The sequence below is a fragment of the Uloborus diversus genome, chromosome 10 (genome assembly GCF_026930045.1).
Source record: "Uloborus diversus isolate 005 chromosome 10, Udiv.v.3.1, whole genome shotgun sequence".
Classification (NCBI taxonomy): Eukaryota; Metazoa; Arthropoda; class Arachnida; order Araneae; family Uloboridae; genus Uloborus; species Uloborus diversus.
Genome location: NC_072740.1, coordinates 125300529 through 125323378, shown reverse-complemented (window position 1 = coordinate 125323378; position 22850 = coordinate 125300529). Strand labels below are relative to the sequence as shown.

At 31.8% G+C, this 22850-nt stretch overlaps 1 protein-coding gene across 1 annotated transcript; it reads right to left on the bottom strand.

Moving 5' to 3' along the window:
• Positions 1 to 445: 445 nt before the first annotated feature.
• Positions 446 to 20609, bottom strand: LOC129231272 (ras-related protein Rab-21-like). The gene is made up of 6 exons (XM_054865555.1): positions 20146 to 20609; positions 12693 to 12752; positions 11380 to 11487; positions 3862 to 3980; positions 3695 to 3783; positions 446 to 1542 (listed from the first exon to the last, which is right to left on the bottom strand). The coding sequence occupies exons 1-6, from the start codon at positions 20281 to 20283 to the stop codon at positions 1409 to 1411; spliced, it is 648 nt and encodes a 215-aa protein (XP_054721530.1). The 5' UTR covers positions 20284 to 20609; the 3' UTR covers positions 446 to 1408.
• Positions 20610 to 22850: the final 2241 nt, after the last annotated feature.

Genomic DNA, 22850 nt, shown 5'->3' with positions numbered 1-22850 from the left:
GACTCAACTGTAATTACAATAGGTGAAAGCAGCATGATCTCATTGAAAGTGACAAGACACTTTTAAGGGCTTTCAATTTTTTCACTTAATTTAGAAAATTTTATATTCGTATCTGCACAAATAGCAAAAACAACTTCACAAAAATCACAAACAACTGGACACATGTTTCAAGTTACAGAACCTATTACTTAAGGCAATAAAAAAAGTGAGATCATGGCTGAAGGAACTTCCAAATGCAGTGACCTTAGATGAATGTTCTTTGGTCATTCGATGCCACATAAAGGTTGAAGTATAATACTATTTACAAATATTCTGAAAGACTTTCTTAATTCTAATCAGGTACCCAAAATGGTTATGGCCCAGGAATTAAAATATCTTTTCTCCAAAATAACTTGGTAATGCTGTTAGTGTTTGTCAACTAAAATAAGAGAACTCTACAAGAGACCACGGTTCTTTTCTTTTAATGTACAAGCTTAAACATAACAATTTAGCTGCTATTTATATTTAAAATAAAGAACAGTATTTCCAACTAAGTGATGAATAAGTTACAGTATTTTGCAGCTGAGTGATAAAATAAGGTACAGTATTTTCCAACAAAGAGACAAATAAAGTTAAGCCTATTTTACATAATTATTACAATAAATCAAATGTCAAATGTACATGAGTAATTTTTATACAAATCAATGACAAAAACAGAACACATAAATCACAAAAACTGGATCAATATATAAAAAGTATTTCAATTATTTAGGAACAAGAAAAATTAATTCAAATTATGAACAACTTATAACAAGAGTATGTTGATGAATGTAATAGTTTTGAAACATCGTTATTGTATCACATAGAGAACAGCAAACAAATATAATACTGAACTTTCATAAAATCAGAGTCTAAAAATAACAAATTTTAGTTTACAGGTAGCCTAAATTGATAAGCCTTCCTTAACAATAATTTCAATAAAATTTATTAAAATAACACAAGCTTTTATTTTACTACCTGGTATTTTTCAAAAAACAATACATACTTTGACTGGATTTACATTTTTAAATGATTATCAAAAACCATTAATGTAGTAAAAATTAATTTCAGCCATAAAAAGTTTCCTGCCACATCGACTTAGTCTTCTCACATGAAAAAGCAACTTTTGGTTCCAGAAAATTTGTATATAGATTAGAATTGAGAAATTAACAAGATAAAAAAGATTATATTTATAGCAAATTTATTTTCACAGCTTAAGGAAAATAAATTTTCCCATTCACAAACAATACACACATCACTCATGTGTACAGTTACAATTAGTTATCAGTGCATGTTATTCAAATGAAGCAATTTCTCATTATGAATTGTTCAAAAGTTATATCGCATTGTATGTATATTTCAGTCTCCAGTTTTAAGAAACATACATATATCACCCACCACCACAGCAACCAGATTTCTGCTGAACAGGTTCATCATCAACTATAACTACATTTCGCCTTTGATTACCACCAGTTCTTCCCATGCTATTGGCATTATCCTGAGCTTCAGAGACTTCCATCATACCTTTGAAGACACATTAAATGATTAGAAAAGACACAATATGGTTCATATATTTAAAAAATGCTATTAAACATTTTTAGAGCCAAATTTTAATTTAAAATATAGGCTACATTAAATAACAATTCTCTTTTTTTACAAACAATAGTCACTCGTTTATGGATGATTTTCAAATGCATTGCTCACACATTATGTTTGACACAATTTCAAGTTTTTTGCTGTTATAAACATTAAAACTTTCCTAGGTATAATTTCCCTACAATTAACACAGCTTTCTGACCAGGTAATTATTTGGGAGTTAATTTGCTTAGATTTTAGAAATTCCATAAAAATTCTTTTCAAGTCACCATTTCTCATGAATGTTACCTTCATAAACCATTCTGTATTTTCGTTTCTAAAAATAAATAGTCAAATCTCGATTAAACTATCTTAAATACTCAGTTTTAAGTCAAAATGGTATAAATATTTATTTGAAGAAATTTTAGTTATTTGTAAAAAAGTTTTTCTCATGAGTGTTACTTTGTTTCCGAAATAAATAAAGGGTAAAGTTTACGATAAAAGCATATTAAATTAAACATCCAATGTTTTCATTGCAATTACATGAATAGCTAAAAAATTTCAGCATTGAAATCAATTTTTAAAGGTTCAAGAAAAGTTCATCAATACAAATTAAATCTTAGCTATAGTAACACTTATGAGAAATGGATTTATTAAGTCATTTAGTGTAGAGTTTTGGCAGTAATTCTTATAAAATATGTAGTCGAATAATATATCTTGAGAATTAGACTCTTTCCAAAACAACGCACACAAATTTCATTTTTGCAAACATTAGCTTTGTCACTGTTCACTCTTCAATTTTGAATAAAAGTGAATTTATTATATATATAAGTGTGAAAAAATATCTCTTTGATAAAGGTATGAAATACAGGCAATACAATATCAATGACTATGGATCTACTCATTATTTGGCTCTCTTTTATCAGAAATGTTACTCCTTTCTCATGAATGTTATCCGTTAAAAGTAACTCATGAGATTTATAGAACTCTTCACTGGAATAAAATACTGAAACAAATATTACAAAATAAATGGGTAACACTCATGAGAGACGATTAAAATACTCTTCACATTGAATTGTACATTTCAATATGCAACATATAAGGAATAAATATATCTATTTTTAGACTTACACATTTTAAGAAGAAACAACTATGGCTTCCCTAACAATGCTGCTAACTATGATGAAGAAATATTTTGCAAGTAAAGAATATTTAATTCCCTAGGGTAACACTCATGAGTAGCATATAAGAACACAAACTGCATTGAAATTTTAAAGTGCTAGATGAGCAGTTCAGTGAAATCTATTTCAGTTGTGTGTAAATTACAAATATTACTTCCTTTTTTAACGCACAAAAAGTAAAAAAGCTGCACGAAAGCATACAAAAAAGATATAGGAAGATATAGGAAACTGAAGTAATAGAAAAGGCTTATTAATATACGATCATGCAATGAATTTAGTGCAAAACAATGCCTTACTACATGCTTTTGCAATTTCAGAAAACATAATCTTATCAACATAAAAATGAACCAATAAAGTCAGGACACCAAACTGTCAATCTTTTTGAAAATCACACTTATATGTCACCTTGTTTAAGCTTCTTTTAATCAATTTTAAAAAATTATCAGTCAATAAAAAAAAAATTTCCACTTTAAAGCTATACATTAATGATAAAAATAGTTACATATACCTCCTGCTCAAACAATGCGTTTTTCTTTAATAACAATATCAGTGACTGTATACAAAAGTGGCGAGAAGCAGATTTTTACCATTAAGGGACATTAAGATAAGATTTATTAACAAACACACATGTACACTATATATAAACAATTATTTTTGTCTCAATTGGATCACTCCTTCTTGGTGCCTTGATTTTTTTTTCTTTGTTATAGAGTGTATATACATTAAACCATAAAAAATGCTTTTTTTTTCAGAAAAAAAGGACAATATACCTACAAAAAGGAAATATATCACAGAAAAGCAAAAATTTGTACGTTTGATTCTAAACAAAAAAACATTAAGTGTACATTTAAATGTAGGGCTATTTTGAACTATCAAATTAAAATTTAAATAGTGGTAAATTTCTATTGTGAGTTACTTACGTCTTGTCAAATCAAGGAAAAGTTCTTCAATACCTCTGTTGAGTTTTGCAGAAGTTGTGAAATGCTTAGCTTTCACAGATGCTGCATACCTAAAGGGGGGAAAAATAATAGGTCTAAATTCTGAAACATGAAAATCAAAAGACAAAAACAAAAGAAAGCAAACTCACGATTCTGCTTCTCCAACAGGAACAGCTCTGTCTTTTTCTAAGTCTGTTTTGTTTCCTGCTATACTTAAACATACATCCTCACCAAGCATTTGCCTCAATTCTTTTACCCAATTTTTAACCTATGCATAAAACAATAGAGTTATACTAACAATTCTTTAAAAATATTAGCATTTTGTACTACAAATTTCCAATTTTAACACAAAAGCATTGTAATCAGTAGGGAAACAGGGGCAAAGTGAAATAGCAGGGCAAAGTGAAAAGGAGAAATATTTACTCCGCTTTTGGCTGCACCTATCTGGTATTATTTTAACTATGTAGTACCAGCTATAGTCTATTCCAGTCAGGAAAAAAATACAGCCGAAGATTAAAACATTTGGTATTACAGACAATTTAAAAATATTGATACTAATAATTGTAATATTTTGTTGTAAGTCAAAAATTATTCTTGTTATTATAAAATGATAAAGTTCTTGTTATTATCATTTGAAATATTAATTGAGACCTCCTAGCATTCAATGCAGCAAAAATTTAGTTAATATTGAGATTTTATAATGAAATAGAAAATTTTTCATTAGAAAAAAATTTTATCTTTCACTTTGCCCCATGGGAAAAAAAAGTGAAAATTTTCCACCTTTTTTTGAAAACACAAATTTACTGCCAAAAGTAAAAAATACTGCTTCAACACAAGTTTTATCATAAAATACAATGTTCTTTATGTACTGTGATTTTCAAAGCAAATTTTTGACCTGTTCATTTTGAAAAAACTCAGTCATCTTAACCATTTCACTTTGCCCCACATTCCCCTACCTATATACAGTCTAAACATCAAGTCTCAAGGGACTGGCTAAACACCTTTGAGTTGACAGTATGTATATTATATACTAGCAGTAAGGGCTTTGCCCTTAGTAGAAAACTAAAAGGTCATTTGATTTGCCTGTATATTTACAAAATATGGATGATGAATTTCTTGCCAATATGCTATATTAATTTGCTCCTCCAAGTTATGATGATTTGCTTGTCCATGTTTTGGTAATTTACTCGTCCATGTTATGGTAATTTGCTCGGTAGTGATGCAGAGGAATTAAGTCCACCAATGATAGCTTAAAATTGGAATAGAAAAAGAACAAAATCAAATTTTTGAAATATCGCTTTGAGGTGCTCACCCATCCTGCAAACTAATTTTGTGCCATGAAAATCGGCGGAACCGTTTAGCCGCTATGGGCCTACAGACATCCAGAGATCCAAACACAGACTTTCAGCTTCATTATTAGTAAAGACACTGGGTTGGATTTAAATTTTCAAGTATTGGAATGCCAGTGAGAAATAATTGAATCCTGAGAAGTGACTAGTTTTATCTGAAAGGGAAATTTATTTTTCCAGAAAAGCAGTACTGAAATGACGTTCCAGTGTTCCGGCATGAAATCACCTCTGATACACTGAAACACAAAGAGGAATTTTGGCAATCCAAAAACCGTGATGAGCAAATGACTTTGATAAGTAAAAGCTACGACTTTTTCCCCTAATTTAACTAAATAAAGTATTATGTTATTTGTTTTCAAAAAGCAGAATTGGTTTAGATATTCAATAAGCCAAATTATATTTCTAGACATTCCAAAAGCTTTCATTACTCACTACTAACTTGATGAAACTAAAATGGTGTTATCCTTTTATAAAATAATCCTGAAGCAAAACCTGTGTTTTCTCAGAAAATTCTTCCCTTTTTTCCAGGCAGAAGTGCTTCTGGGAGGAGAAAACGTTTAGTACTCCCCCCAATTATATATGGCTTGATGAAAAGACAAAACCCAGGTTTGTCCAAAACCTCCTTCTCACAAATTGGAGATGGACTTTCCTATTGATGGGGCACAAGCCATTAAAACAGGAAGGGTTGTCTGTCATAAAATATTTGCTTCCCTTTCAGAAGGGTACATGAAGTCATGCTTAAAATGCATTGATATATCTTTTAACCAGCCTTCTCATACCTTTTAACAGGATTTTTATCTAAAACATCTCTTGAAGAAAAATGCAATTATTATCTCCCAAGAAATTGGCTCTTCAAAGACTGGTTTTCTTCTTTTATTGAAACAAAAAGCAAATGTTTGGGATGATATCATTCACTTGATGTTGTGCTTGGGATACAGACTTAATGATTAAATGTAAACATAAGATTTAAAACTTGCAATAAAAAATCAAGCTAAACAGGTTGATTCAGATGAAGCAAAGACAAAACATATTGCATTGAAATTTGGTATAACTAAAACTACACCTTCAATAATTTAAAACCTAAACAATATGCACCCTGAAGCCATTGAGTGATATTGGCAAAAAGTAAACAATAAGATAAAATGCCTATATATCGGATCATTGAAGTAGCATTACTAAAGTAGATACATGCCACTCAAGATCAAATTACGAGCCACTTGTCTGGGAAAAAGAAGTTTTCACAGAAAATGTTGGCATACCTAATTGTGAATTAAGTGTTAAATGTATAGATGACTTAGAACAAATACATTTGTTTGAACTGCAAGAAAATGACTTCAATGCAGTAGGGATTAAATTTTTAAAATGTCTTCCTGATAAAAAATTTTACTTAGCAAATACTTAAGTGGGAAAAATAGTAGAGGAAGCACAGTCGTCTTTTTTCTTTTTCCACCATTGGCAAAAACGCACCAACCTTTTTTAACGAATTAATTTCTCAAACTTCATTATATTTACTAATATAGAAAATATTCACTATGTTATATTGTGACACATTGTAGTAAAGATTTAAAATGATTGCTTTTACTACTAAATGCAGAACTTTCAATACATTAATTATTATAATCCAGGGGTCGATCCAGGTTTTATTTTTTGGGTCCCCATTTTGTGAAAAAGCAAAATATTTTTGTGAATTTTCTTTATTTTTGTGAAAAAGCAAAATATTTTTGTGAATTTTCTTTATTTTTGTGAAAAAGCAAAATATTTTTGTGAATTTTCTTTATTTTTGTAAAAAAGAACTTCTTGTGATTTTTTTCTTGGAAAAGATTATATAAAAGCATTTTTAGCTGTCGTATCGTTATAGAAAAGCCCTAGACAGGTTTCAAGGGTGATTGCAAGTTCTTGAAGAATACCTGAAAGCTGCCTAGAGAAAATGCGCTGGGGGAGGGGGGAAGTAAGACCCTTAACATTTTATTCGTAATTTGACACACATTACATTTATTGTTTTTTACAAATATACATATGCAAGGCACACTTTCTTAAGGTGAAAGTCTCACAACAGATTTACTGTTTGCCCCTCTCAAATACTTTTAGATCAATGAAAATTGCACATGCTGCTGAACGTAATGATAACTCCCAATAAATACAATACGAACAGACTCAAAGATATCACATATTTCTTAACACAGAAGAATGTATGTGTTTGAAAAACTTAAAAGTAATTAAAACCCAAAATAATACTGCACCAGCATTCAGCGTTTATTTTTTTGACATTTGACGTTCTTACAGAGTAGGTATTTCTTTTAAAACTTTGCAATTTAATGATGTTAATAAATATATAAAGAAATTTTATTTGTTTGCCACTTAACAAGGTACAGTCAACATCAAAAATGCGAAAAATTCATTTACCATGGCGCATGTAAGGAAATCAAGATCTTCGAAAGAAATAAAAATATAAAAACAGCATATAAAAGAATTTTATTTTTAGTAAAGTTATTTTAGAATTGGATTTCGAAACTCAACACAAATTAATACTAAATATATATTGCATAATCAAAGTAAAATTTAGGATTTTCCTGAAAACAACGGAATTTTTTTTTTCAAAGATAAATGTTTTGAACTGAAATGTGGGATAAATACCTGACATTCTTACCACAAGTTAGCAAATGTTTTTTCATTTCATTGTCATCTAAATTTACCCCCAAAAATCTAACTAGAGATTCAAAATTCTCAAAAATGGCCCATTGCTTCATGATTATAAGTACAAAATTTGAATAAACTTACCAATCAATTTTCTGTTTTTTTTTTTTTTTTTTTTTTTTTGCTTCATATCCAGTCTCTTCACTTTCAGATTTTTTTGAGAATTCCTTCTTTTGCACTAGATTTTTGTATATTGACAGCCTCTCTGTGATTTTTGCTGCACTCATGTTTTTTTAAAACTCTATAGGGTGACAGCTTTTCTTGATATCAACTCCAATATTTACTCAAGGTTTGTTCAAATCACTAACATTCATGAAAGATGAACATATTTCTCACAAAAAACCCTTAGTTGAATAACTAGAGTAAAGCCAGCTATACACCTTTTCATAATTTGCAATGTACTTTTTATTTATTGCATGCTTCTTATTTCCATTTGTACTCTCATATACAATGCTTGAATCATTATTTGATGGCTCAATCCCAATATCATCATCAGTTGAAGTTGCTCCAGATTCACTTCCAGTATTTTCTGCTCAAAAATCGTTATACTTTCGCGAACTGCCTCACTGTCATTTGATGTACTATCTTTTACCGCATTTCCCGAGCCCTCCAAAACGGGAACATTTGCGTTACTGTTACTGCATGATGAAGTGGTGGTAGCGATTTTATCGGGGTTGTTAATTGCTGACTTGAAGAAATTCACAATATTTTGGGACCGTACGTTCGAAGAGCGAAATTTTTTAACATAATACGCACAATTTCGGGAGGTACCTCCCGTTGCAGGACGTCCTCGTTTCATATTTTAATTTCTTGAAGAATAATTTTCAATGAACAAGCAATCTCTCCAAACTGAGATTATTGCGGCTGCTATCTCCAGCGCTCCATTATCCGCTAAAATTATCCATTGTCCGCTCCCACACAAATTATAATCGAATAGAATATCAATTTATTCTTTGATGCGCCTAAAAAATGTCCTCTTAAACACGCGAAGGCGCGAACAAGCTAACTACGAAAAATATCGTCTGCGCTCCTTGATCGCAGACAATCTGTTACAAAAGAAAAATTAATACTGAGAAAGAAAACAAACTGGAATAATATACAATTACCACATTTTTTAAATTTATCGTCTGCAGATTACGCGATTCCCGCCACTTTTTAATAAAATCCCACTCAATAAAACTTCCTTTGCGCGCTGTTCCCGTTGCTCACTATTAGCGGACATGCGTTAAAAAATTCCGAAATTGCTCATCTGGAAGTTTCATATTTACTTTAAGAAGACAGCAAGATTAAATAGAAGGACCGACGATATTTTTCAGCTGGCATTGTATTTTATCAATAAAAGAAGGAATCTAGGAATTCAACTACAAAAAAAAAAACAAAAAAACGTTATTCTTTTGGTTTACTGTATGCTGTACGCTCAAACTAGCGTGACTTCGGAAGTTATCTTTTGCTCTTACGCGTACAGTCTACAAGAAAAATAGCAGGAAAGAAAAAATGAATAATGCATTTTAAACCAGCAATTCTCCGCAGGCACCGGTCCGCGAGAAAATTTGGCCGATCTTCGAAGAATTATACCCGTTTCCAATAAAATAAAATTTCCTTATTTTAATTTTATTCCTAATTTTATACGATATTTTATGCATTAATATATCCATTACTTTGCATACGTTTTGTGGTTTCTCTATAAGATTTATTCGCTTATGAAAATTTACACAAATTAGCTGCGCTTATTTTTACATTCAAAGTGAGTAAGTTATTTAAAAAAATCTTACAATTAACTTTTGTAAGTTTATTTTAAGCAGAAGGGTTTTCTTTCTGGCATTTGTTTAAAAAAAAAGGACAAAACAGATTAGTTCATTTTAGTGAAAAAAATAAAATAAAAATTTCTACCGGTCCGTGAAATTTTTTGACGAAGTTCTACCGGTCCGAGATTCAAAAAAAGATCAAGAAACGCTGCTTTAAACTAAAGAATATGAGAAGTGGGTACCCCTGGCCTAATCACACCTTTTTTTTTTCATTAAATGCAATCGTGTCAAGTGAGCTTTTGAGAACGGACAGTATCAACTACAAACTACAGGGAATTTCGCCAATCGGTTGTTCGGCGTTTCCCGCATAGTCACTCATACTCTAACAGGATTTAATTAATGGCCATACAATACGATTTGCATCAGCATGCGCCAGTATTCAATGCGAATTTCTATGCAATTGATTAACAAAGGAAAATATATGATTTTCGAGTGTTCTTTTTAACCTTCGTTCGGGAATAATTTTTAGAAATTTTGCTCGACCGTTCCGTAAGATAACCCCCCAACTATGAACCTTAAACTTTTTCAAAATAAACTGAAGGAAATAGGAACAAATTGAAAAAACAAGAGAATATTTTTTAAAAAATTAAAAAAAAAAAAAAAAGAAAGAGGAAATAAAACAAGAAGATCTGCAACTGGCAAGGTTTCAATTTGCAACTACTTTTGAGAATTAAAAGTGCATAATTTGGCAAAATAATATGGATAAAGGAAGGATGCGTGCAACTAAGACACAATTGAAAGTTACAATGATTCAAAGGAATATTTAATTCAGAAGTATTTGGTCATTGAAGCAAATCAAACCAACAGAATATAGGCGATTAATTTGCCGTGGCGTGAAATGAGTCAGTCTTCATTTCGCACTCGTGGAACAGCAGAAAATCATCAAATCAATTCTTTATCACGTGCTCATTATTTTTCTTGGATTTTGGCTAGTCACCAATCACAAGCGTCCCTCTCTCGTCCGTCCCCCTCCCCCCTCTGACGCTCTCAAGCAAAAACACCTCATGCAGCAGGCAAAAAGATAAGATGGGGGAAGGTGGAAGAGGGGTAGCATAGATGCGTACACATTTGCGGTTAAAAAATATTGTGAAAAGGCTGCCTTTTTATAAATTTTTATGAAGGGGCTGCTTTTACGACGCGGAATTTTGTGAATGGGGCCGCTTTTGCGATGGGGAATTTTGTGAATGGGGCCGCTTTTGCGACGCAGAATTTTGTGAAAGGGGTCGCTTTTGCCATGCGGAATTTTGTGAAGGGGCCGCAAAGCGGCCCCAATTTCGCGCTGGATCGACCCCTGTAATCAATAATAAAACTGATAACTAAAACAATTTATTTACAGTGTATTTGTATCACTCATTTTCCTTAGCAGAATTCAATTCAACTTTTTTTTTGTAATTCTGTTTTTTCCATAGTTCTTTGTACTGACTTGGCAAAAATACCTTTTTGTCAGCAGTAAGTTATCCAAAGTAACCAAAAATAAACATATTTATATTAAATTGACATAAGTTATTAGTAAAATTCATAGGTAAGCTAACAGAATTGATGATAAAAGCTTTATTAAAAGCTTGAATTTCAACTTCCATTAAACTTCATGTAACATGAATTAATGAACAATAGTTGACAGCAACTTGAAAATAAATCCAATTAGCAAAAAATAAAATAACTCAAACTTTATGTAATGTATACTACAATAATCTACTCAAAACGTCAAAACTGAAAATAAAACTAAATGGGTAAGTAAAAGGTAGATTCATGTATAGACATTGCAGAAAGACAGACAAGCAAGCATTATGTTTTGCTTTACATTAGTAGGCATACAAACCTTTTTAAATGAGTCTTCATCAGTTATGTCATAAACAAGTATTGCTCCATTACTATCTCGATAATAAATAGGTCCAAGAGCATGAAATCTTTCTTGTCCTGCAGTATCCTTATATAGAAAAGTATAATTGTATTAAATACTCTTTATAGAAATGAAACCGAAAATTATTTTAATGCACATATAAAAACATTTTCACATCTTTTTAATGTAAATATGGAACAAAATTAAAGAATGGCTAACAAGAATGTAATAAAATCAGTGGTGTCACTAGCAAATTCTTTCAAGGAAGGGTAGAAATGAAAAATAGTCACCTTGAACATTTTAAATCTGCATATTGAAACAAAAAAAAATTATTTTTACTCCCAGTGTAAGTTAAAAGAGTAAGAAAATCAGCTGCGAATGTTACGTTAATCACTATGGAATGACCCTGTATTTAAATAGTTAGATAGTACTTTGGTACTCGTTCGCTGCCCATGTCCCAGGTAGACCTGTCTCCTGTACAGTATATTATACAAAACCAGTATTTTTTTAAGAATTAGTTTTAATTAAAACTCATTAAACAATTGACAATTGTTAATTGCAGTAAACTACAATTAACAATTAATTAATTGTTAACTGTTATTACTACAGTTAACAACCAAGAAATTGTTAATTGTAATTTTCCACAATCAAAATTGATCAACTGTTAGTTGTGGTTATATTTACCAATCAATTGTTAATCTTTAACTGTCCATGCAATTAAAATTTGCCCAACTCTGTCCTAGGGTTAAAAGACCAAAACATGTTTAGTGTAATTTTTTGGCCTTTTGACCCTAGGATGAAGCTTCCACTCTTGAGGAGCTCATTTACTTAATTTTATTTTATTTATTTTGTTATGTAACCTTGTCTGGTTGTTATTTTATTTTGTGTTTATATTATATATATATATAGATAGATATATACAGGGTGGAGCATCAAATACACCGATCTAAAATCTTCCGACGTCCGAAATACCGAAATACACATTGATTTTGTCAGAAATTGATTATGCAATTAGTACACTATTTTTGAACATGTAAAACTACAATATTTTCGAACCATAACTGACTGATGACGAATTTTGGCATGTTAAATTATCTTTCATAGAATAGATCTTAAACTATATTTTTTCCCCCATTATTTTTCCTTTGTTCACTTTTTTTCTGCACACTGAATATACTTTTCCACATGCATCTTCTTTGATCTGCAATCAACATTGCAAATATTTGCCCCAAACAATATTTTTTAGTATATAACCCTAAAGAATTTAAAGGTTTTTAAAAAAAAATTCTTACCCAAATGGCCAAGTTGACTCTTTTTCCAGCTATGTTCAGTTTTTTATCAAGAAATGAGGCCTAAATACATAATTATAAAATATTAGTAATGAATAAGTATTCAGTTGTTTAAATATATCAAAATGAAAGATGTTAACGGGTCAAATTTTTGCACGGAAAGCAGGAAAAGGGGTCATTGTTTTAAGCTATTCAAATCTCAGGCTAACCTAAAAATTAGGAAAAATTACTTCTTTAGTAAGGTCTTGGGCACTTGGAACAGCTCACCGGAAGAGGCGGTAATGAGCAAGGGGGTGGATAGCTTTAAGTGGGCCATTGATCTTTATTGGGGACTTATAAACTGACTAGGACAAGCCTAGCCTAACTGGGCTCAGAGGTTGTTGCTGGTTGTCACATTTGTATTTGCATAAATTAATTTGGATGCAACTGTGTTGATATTTTCGAGTGGGTGTGACAAGAAGACAAACTTACAAGCCCTCATATTCTGAAAACAAAAGATAAGAAAGGTTGAAGATAATGATTGTTGGTCTAGAAGGCCAACTGACGTGGAATGATCGGCCCAGGAGAAATGAACAATTTGCATTTATAACATGAAAAAAAAACATTAAATGTTTAATAAAATGTTTGAAGCTGAAATTTGAGCATGATGGTTATGGGCAAGTTTATAAATATTTGTTTCGCCACCTTTTAATAATTTACATTTTTTTATTTTGAAAAAGAATTGAAGTATTTCTTTCTTGGGATTATCTTCATGTTTCATGTGATGCATTGAAGAAAAGAAAGTTTTTTTCCCCCAGCAAATATTGATGGAAACTGCATAAAAGTGATATACAGTCAACTTCCGGTTATCCACGGAATTAGGTGGCACAAGTGTTGCGGATGATAATAAATGTGGCTAAACCACAAACAGTCTAAAATGAAGGGCAAATAAGGTAAAACTTATCCTTCCTCAAAAATTTGGCTGTATTGAAGCATAATACTTTCTGCAAGCAGTGAAAATAGCAGTTTTTTTTTCTTGTATTTTTGCACAACGGAACTTAACATCAAAACAAGTACGGTGAAACTGTTTATACGTTTTTGAAGGGACTGTATGGAAAAGAGCCTACAAATAAAAAAAACTTATAATAGGTATAGGTTAATGTGTATTCGACTCTGCAGGAACCAATTTAAAAAAATTATAATTGATTAAAACGTATAAAAGAGAAACGTATAAATGGTGCTTCACTGTATATGCAAGATTAAGAAAGCACAAAAAATAAAAGAAAAACATATAAGCAAAAAAAATGAATAAATAAACAAAAACAACCAAGTTTAAATTTACAATTTTTCAGAAAAAAAAAACAGCTATTAGTATTTGCTTTTTATTGCGAAAATGCATGTTCCTGATTGACGATTGTCCTCGCGGATAATCCAACCCATTCGTGGATAGTCAGAAGTTTACTGTACAGATCTTTTATTAATGTTGATCCGAGTTAATTTTCTCATGAATATAAAATAATTATTTTCTTTTGATGCTTAAATTATTGTGTACTAATGGTTTTAATTTCAGGTGGTTTATCATTTTTTAATTAAAGTTGGTATATCAATTAAAATGAATTTAATAATATGTTATATTGATCTTTTAACTTTTATGTTTTTCATCTTACATGCAAAAAAAAAAATAACTTACAATATTGGATAATATTTATTAGGGATTACAGGGCTCGAAATTAACAGTGGTCCACTGGTCCCGACCACAAATACATCCATCGGACCAGTAGAATATAAATTTTGCTGGTCTATTGGACCAGTAAAAATTTATTCCTGTTTTCTTTTTAAAAACTGTTAACATCATTTGTTGAAACTGCGGAGAGAATGTTTGCACCTTTAATTACAATATTTAGGTTTTCTTTTGAAGAAAAAATAAGAAAGTTCTACAGCACGATAAACAGTGGTTGTTGCTATGGGGGGAGGGGGAGGTGAACCACCCTAGGTGTTACCCGTCTGGGGGTTGACACTTTAAGTGAAATAGCAAGTTTTTAAAAATATAAAGCTAAAAAGCATTTTTAGGACTACAAATTTCAAAATTTGGTGTTGCTACAAATTACCTCTCCAGGACCAGGTGTCACCTATGTTAGGTACGTCATTGCTATAACATATTGTTTTTGCCACCCTATTGCCTTCCTTCCAAAGCGACGATATAAATAAACTTTCTTGCCTTACTTCCTGGGCTAGTATTAATAAAAAGAAATCTTTTTTCTTCTCTTCTCCAGTCACGCAGACAATTTTGTTGAAAACAGCTAATTGATACTCTTTATCATAATAATTTTGTTGTACAGATTTTGTATTTTTTTCTATAATTGCTTCTTATTTAAAACCAGGACACAAGAATGGACCACTAAAATTGTGTACGGACCAGTAAAATTTTGTAGTTACTGGTCTGTTGGGCTGGTGACTTATTTTTCTTAATTTCTACCCCTGGATTATGTCGCAAGTTGCACCATCTTAATTTGGAAAGAGAGGACTTTTAATTATTTATTTCAATTTATTTATTGATTGGTTTTTAATTTAAATTATTTATTTTATTTTATACTTTATATATTTCATTTATTTATTTAGTTTTTGTGTCTGTGTGCGCATATGCAGGGATGTGCCGACCAAAACTCGCTTTTGAACCAATCTTGGGGGCAGGGAAATGGTGGGTTTGGAGCAGCTTGGAGCAGTAAAATGGTGAATTTGGAGCAGTAAAATGGTGAATTTGGAACAGTAAAACAGAATTTGGAGCATCCAGGAGCAGTAAAATTGCAAATTTGGAGCAGCTTGCAGCAGTAAAAATTTAAATTTTGCATTAATTTGGAGTAACTACAGTACAGCCTTGATATCTCGAATCTCTTGGGAAGGAAAAAAATTCAAGATATAGAGGTTTGGAGTTAACAAGGTTTTTTGAAAAAAATAAGTATAAAAAATAAGAAAAAGAAGATAAATGAGAGATAAATAAGAAGAAAAAAAATAAGTCATTGTAACTCTCACAATGACATGTAGATATATCACATTGCATAAACGATAAAAACTAATAATTTCTTTTAGCAATTTACTAAGTTTTAAACGCACACATTCCTCTACTTCAGGTTAAGCAAATTTTCGAATGTTCATTTTTTACAATTGCCTTGATCATAGTTTTTTTTTTTATAGCTTAGTGGTTTTTTATTATTTTTGAAAGTATACTGGTATGGATTTTAAAATTAGCAGCAATTTCAATTTTCTTCATCAGCATGTTGTCATCGAGAAACTTCAAAATTTTAGTTTTATCCTCAATTGATAACACACGCTTTTCACCAGTCATTTTGCAGGAGTTAAAAACAGAGTTGCCTCCCCTCTATGGTTAAAAATGAGACTGAAGAACGCGTTTTCGCTGAGAAAATTGGTCAACTACACAAACTCAACCCCTTGTTGTCTAAATGAACTCGAGTTCCAAACCAGAAGAAAAGAGAAAGAATCTAACCTTTAGAGAAAACAAACAAAAGACGTCAGCACCCCCTTCATACCAACTTAGACAACGCTCTCCTATTTTCTTACCCCATTCCACTATTCTCATACTTTCCAGGAAAAAAGGGTGAATGGATACATGCAGATGTCTCCATAACTCTTTCTGCTACAAAATTTTCCAATGGAAAAGCATCAATTAAACCTTGCTTCTATGGCAAAAATTTTGACATAGCGAGGGTTCCGAAAAATAAATTTCAAGGTAACTATAGAAAACACTTGGGAGTTTTATGCTAAGTGCAGGGGGAAAACTTTTTTTCTGAGATTTCAAGGGTTTCGAGATAAGGAGGTTGGAGATATCAAGGTTTGACTGTTAGGTATATTTTCACATACAGAAACATGTGTGACATGAAACAATAACAAAAAGGAGACCAAAGATGCAAAACCACAATAACTCCAACTACTAATTTATTATTATTGCTATTTTTTTCTTCATCTAATATTTTTCTCAAAAGACTAGTCCTGTCCTGCTCTACTTTTTTCTTACACTTCTTCTGATTTAAATTTAGTTCACACATTTACTTTGTTTAACACATCACTGCTTTAGTGCACATTTAAGTTATAGTGCTTTGACACCTATTTTTAAAATTTGTTTGCTTCATAAAACTCAAAAACATATTCAAAAAGCTAAAAAGAAAGAAAGCAAAAAAGAATGATTAAATAGAAAAACTTTACCTCAGCAAGTTACAAGTAAGTTTTAAAGAGCTATTAAATATTTTTCTTTTTTTTTTTTTTGGTATGTGTAATTTATTGGTTTAACCTTATATATACTGAACTACTTGATTAATAAATCTGAGGATCAAGTGAAGGCAACATTAAAAACATTTATTTTAACTGTTTGATATTTAATTACAATATTAATAATGAAATTACAATGAAAAAAATGATTTTGAGAAATGATGCCACAAGAAAAAGAATTTAAAAATATATGAAAAAAATGAAAAATGTGAAGAAAAAAAAATATAAATAAATTAATTACTTAATTTAGAGACGGGCTAAGAATATGAGAAAAATGCCTGAATCTGAGAATCTTGAAACATCTGCATATTCATTACCAGAACATAAGAATTCCCCAATTTTCACTATCTTAAGTGTCTCCAACCAAAATTAGCGATCAATTTTCTGTCCTAAAATCTAAAGAAACCCAAGATTGAAAACGGGTGAAAAATAATGTTTTTTTACAAATGGCATTTGCTTAATTCAATTCGGATGCAATTGGATTGAAATTTTTGAGTGGGCGTGGCAAGAAGACGAACTTATAAGTCCTCTTCTTCTAAAAACAAAAAATAAGAACGGTTGAAAATAATGGTCAATAAAAAAATTTTCAAGTCAAAGGAGCAGAATCAGATCATAAATTAAAAAGATCGAGTTTTTCAAATGTGGATGCCATCTGATTTTGAAATGCACAAAAAATCGGGACTAAATCAAAAACATCGTAAAAACAAGTTCCAAATGCATTAACTTGATGATAATCTGCAAAAACTGCCAAATATGTTGAAGGAACTGCAACATTACATGCAAAATCACATTTTTGGCATAAGTTTGTCCGATTTTGGTGCAGTTTGGAGCAGGATCGGCAATTGGCGCAGCTGGCACATCCCTGCATATGTCATAGGTGTTGCACAGAACTTTTCTAATAAAATAATAATTATTTAAAATAAATAAAAAATATTTTTTAAAATAATTAATTTAAAAAGAGAGGAAAAAAATAAAAAAATTTTGGGGCAGGGCGGGGGTCCGGGGGACAACTTGAGCAATTGAACTTGGGGGGGGGGGGGGCACCTATGATATTTATCACTAAATTTATAGCAGAAGTTGTTTGCATAATGCTGTGCAATAGATAATTCTGTGAGGCAGACCAACGTACCACATGCACAGAGCACATTGTTAAGATTTTATCAAGTTCTGTTGCAAAATAAATGTAAAAAATTTAATTCCGCCACTAGTGCAGCCAGAATTACCTCCTGGCAGGGTTTTTTTTATTAAAACAATCTTTATACGTGTAAAAAATAATGTATTAAACGTTAAAACCAAGCCCTTGCTGCACCATTATATTCTTTCCTTTATTTAATCTAGGCTGACGCTGTTTTCTGATACTTATTGTAAAATATCGAACTGCTCACTAATTTTTTATAGGGCAACAGACCAACAGTAGAAAAGCGGACCAATGTGCCTAAACTCCCCCTATTGCAAATTAAAATTAAGCATTTATATTTTCAAAAATATTGATGCTCACTAGTACCACCATATGTTTTTTTTTTCCAAGAAAAAAAAGGGGATGGGGCAATAAGTGTCAGAGTCCACCTCCAGAGGGAAGGGACGAACCCAAACCATTGGTATTGATTTAGAGGCTATGATTTATGGGATGCAAAGACAGATCCAGCTCATGGTTTAGGAGGGCCGGGGCATTTCCAGAAGGAGGGGGTCCAAATTTTTGAGCAAAAGGGGGGGAAGGGGGGGTCAGGGCCGAATTTTTCGAAATAGTACTCAAAACTCATTTTTAGGCTATCTTTGGTCACTTGGTGGGGGGAGGGCATGATTGCTTTGTAGCTTAACACTAGAACGACTGACATTGTCTGTATACCTAGAAAGACTGAAGGGGCCAGTGTGGCCCCTATCCATTTTTGGAGTGAATTCTTTTAAAAATTCTTCTTGAGGGAGTCCACATGCCTGATACACCTTCTTTCATGACTAAATAAAAACTTAGTACTTAATTATTTTTAGTTTTTCTCTCTATACTGGGCAAAAGGTTAAATTAGTTTTCCTTTCTAAGAGCAATGGCCACCGTTAGGATCAAGCAGTCGGTACTGTTTATAGCATTTGGATATCCAATCGGCTGCATAAAGAGGAAGTTACAGGTTAAACTAGAGTGAATGACATTTTTTTATGCTACAACAATTAGGCGAAAGGAAAAAAATAAGTTTTTTAATTGTCAAAATGCTTAGGGGCCACTGTGGCCCCTCCCGTCTTTCTAGGTATAAGGATCAATATTAACAGCACTATGAGGCGTATGATAAAATGATTAAACAAGCATTCAAATAGTGTCATACAATGAAAAGTCAGAAAATTCCATTAAGTTCCGTTAGATATTATCCGAGTTATTAAACAATAAACTACGTGAGGGGCCACACAGGCCCCTCCGTCTTTCTAGTGTTAATACTAAGATGTATCTTTCCCTTGGAGGTTGGAATATAAACATTTCCTGTTATAATTTCCTATCTTTTGCTGTAAGCCGACACACTGCAATCCATTCTCAATGCACCGTTGCATACACATCTGGTAGGGTTTTATAAAGATACTAAGGGTGAGAAACTGGAGAGAAAAAAAAGGAACAGAAAGTATTGAAATACCTCAAGAACTTACTAGCAAAGTAAATAAAAATAGCACAGAAAAATCTCATGTTTGAAAGAATTGCCAAGCCGGACCCCTACCCTGAGCAACAATATAACCCAATTTGTTGATTTTTTGTTGAAACTCTAATATAAAAACTTGAAAGAAGACGGACAAGAGCAGAATTTTCAAGTTTTTGCCCCGCCTACAAACGATTGAAGGTCTGGCACTGTCAAAAATTGGCCCTTATTCAGAGAAAATTGGCTTTTTGTCCCTAAGAATTCGTCTTGGTGCAGCTTTTTTACCCTGCATTTGGGTTGATGAAGATATAAACAAAAAATCAATAGCTTTAAAAATAAAACATTTGGACAAAAATCTTAAGTTTCTTATGCATATGCAACACATATGTTACACTACAGATAAACCCCTTATGGTACATAGAATCGGTAGTCAAGCGTAAAAACGTTATTTCAAACCACCAACATGTGTACAGTAAATTAATTATGAACACAACCTAGTTTATGAAAGTTGGACTTGAAACTGAAAACTTTCGAAAAACAAAATTTCCAAGGATACAGAATTAAATTAAAATGGAGATTAATACCTGTAGAGTACTGAGGTGTTTTTCATGAAACTTATTCTCCACATATCTGAGTACTAGAGAGGTTTTACCTACGCAACCTTCGCCCAATAATACGATCTTGAAAGATAAGCTGCGCCCAGCTCCCAAGTTCACAGCCATTGATTTAATAATTTCTTTATTTTAAAAAACAGTTCTAAAGTCGTAAAGTCTACTACAATCAAAAGTTGATAAATGTACTTCAAAATGAAACCACTGATAGTGCTACATCATTTGAATACCTTTCCTGTAAGGTGAAAAATAAACAATGAACAAAACTGCAATCGACTAATGCAACTTTTGGGCTTTTGTACTCTCAGAAATGTTCCTATTCTGTGAGTATGTTTATAAGTTAGGTGATGAACCTCCCTCTAAAAGAATCTAAAAAACTCTTTCAACACTTTCACACGCGACAACAATCACAGAGATGGTACTACGGATACATTGAATCATCAGATTTGATTGGCAACCATGTTGGCAAAATAATTGGCGCTATTCGCCTTTTTGATAATTTTTTTTTCTCTCTCTCTCTCTTTTTTCTCTCTCCAGCTTAATAGACAGAAAAATTGACTTTAGTGGAACTCATTTTTCTGCATTAAAAAACTGTGACTCTGTTTCATTTTTTATATTTTTTTCTGTTGATTTGTTTTTGCAGACGATAAATTTTTCCATAGTGTACGTTCGAATAGAGCAACCTGATGTTCCTGTAGTTGGACATGGAAGAAGACATCGACGAACTATATTGTCATTAGTTGTCATGGTTACAACACAGAGTGTGCGATATTTCAAATTTCAAATTTAGTGAAATGGCTTCTAATGTTAGAGGTAATAAAAATTTCCCTACTTATTTGAAATGCTTTCTGAAGTATTTTTGAATTTCTTTTGTTCTTAACAAATGCTTTCCAATTGCTAAGTTTGTGCTATTGAAAAGCTAACCTTTGTACACATGTAGTAAAATGGAAAATCAAGGTAATTTACCCCAGAAAAACAGCAATCAAATTCCCATTTTTTACTTTTTTCTTAATTTACGTCGATTTTCTGTTCAGTTTCTGAAAGGTAATGGTTAATGTTTACCTTTTTCATAAATTTGTACACATTTTCCTTTGCTAAAGCTGTTACACTCTTTTTTTTTCTGCCACTTCTGTAAAATGAAGCTTTTGCTTTTTAACAGTTTCTCCTAGCGTAAATCTACTTTGTTTCACTTGTTAAATTAAAGATTTAAGTGTCAAATGAATTTATATTGATTTTCATTTATCAATTTCCAAGCGTTTAAAAAAGACTTTTACTACAGTGATGTCGGAAAAATGAAAACTAATCTTTGCATAAGCTGGTATATTTGACTCTCATTAACATCAGTTTTAAAATTTTCCTATTAAACAATGTTCAACTGTAGATGTGTTTTGTTGTTTTACATCAAATCTTTGTTAGCATTACTTCGCAAAAAAAAAAAAAAAAATACACTTCCTCAGTACTTTTCAATTTTCTAAGTCTCTTTGTTGTTGAAGGCCTCCAAATGTTCGCCAACGTGAGTCCTCTCACAATGTGTCGCCAAATATTCTTTAATCCAAAGGTTCTCAAACTTAGTGATAAGGCTATCTGGGGTGCGACATGAATTAGAGGGGTGCCACAAAGTGTCCAGGTTTTGTGACGATTCCCTCCAGGGCTCCAAAGGCTTATTGAAAAATTATGTACATGTTATCAATACAGCAGCATTGTTGCCTTTACTGGAGAAAGAAACAAGTTTTGTTTCCCAAATGTTCGATATGTGAATCGTTGGTAATGCGGCAGATATCAAGTTTTAAGACTATTTCTTCTGTCACTTGCTGTAACATGTTGCGATCAATGGTGGTTCATTTTCCAACCCCCATCATCTAATAGACATTCCCCATTTTCTCAATAACCAGCCTTGTAGGAATTGACGACATTCTGATAGAGGCAATAACCTTCGTTGTGGCCACTACGCTCTGCGGATCTAACTTAAGCCATTTTTTTATGGTGTTACATCAAAGATCGTGAGTTTGTGGCTCATGGGCCATGTGATTTCCAAGATTTACGCCAAAAGATCACAAACGCATTTTCTAAGATTGATCGTGACAAGTTACAGCAAGTGGAGGAGAATTTATTCGTTTTGCGGCCGATTTAACTTGCAATCTGCTGCAACGAATGGTCCAATTATCAAACATTTCAGAAATGAAACGTGTACAGTTACATTTGCCAGTAAACTCAGTGTTGTTGCTCTATTGGTAATATATTTGTTTCAATAAGGCTTCCAAACCCTGGAGGGAATTTTGAGATGTACATAAATAATAGAGATGGACTAGACTTTCATTTTAACAATTCATATACTTTTTGAACTTAATTGCAGTTGATATGGAATTATTGGTAGTTAATTATTTTTGGAAAAACATAAATAGTAAAAACTTATATCAATAGGGATTAATTAAATCAGAATATCTATCGGATCTTGTCCTATCGGATCTTGTCCAATGTTATCGAAATGTAGCTATACAAATAAAGTTCTTAATTTAAAAAATCAACCACCAAACCTTTTTACCAAACTGGATATTTTTTGACGAAAATGTAACATGTTTTTATGTAATTCAAACCACTGTCGAATAAATATTTTTCTATTGATTTAATGGCTGAATTAAGGAGCTAAAGACTTTTCTTCTAGCTCCCAAAAATTTCAA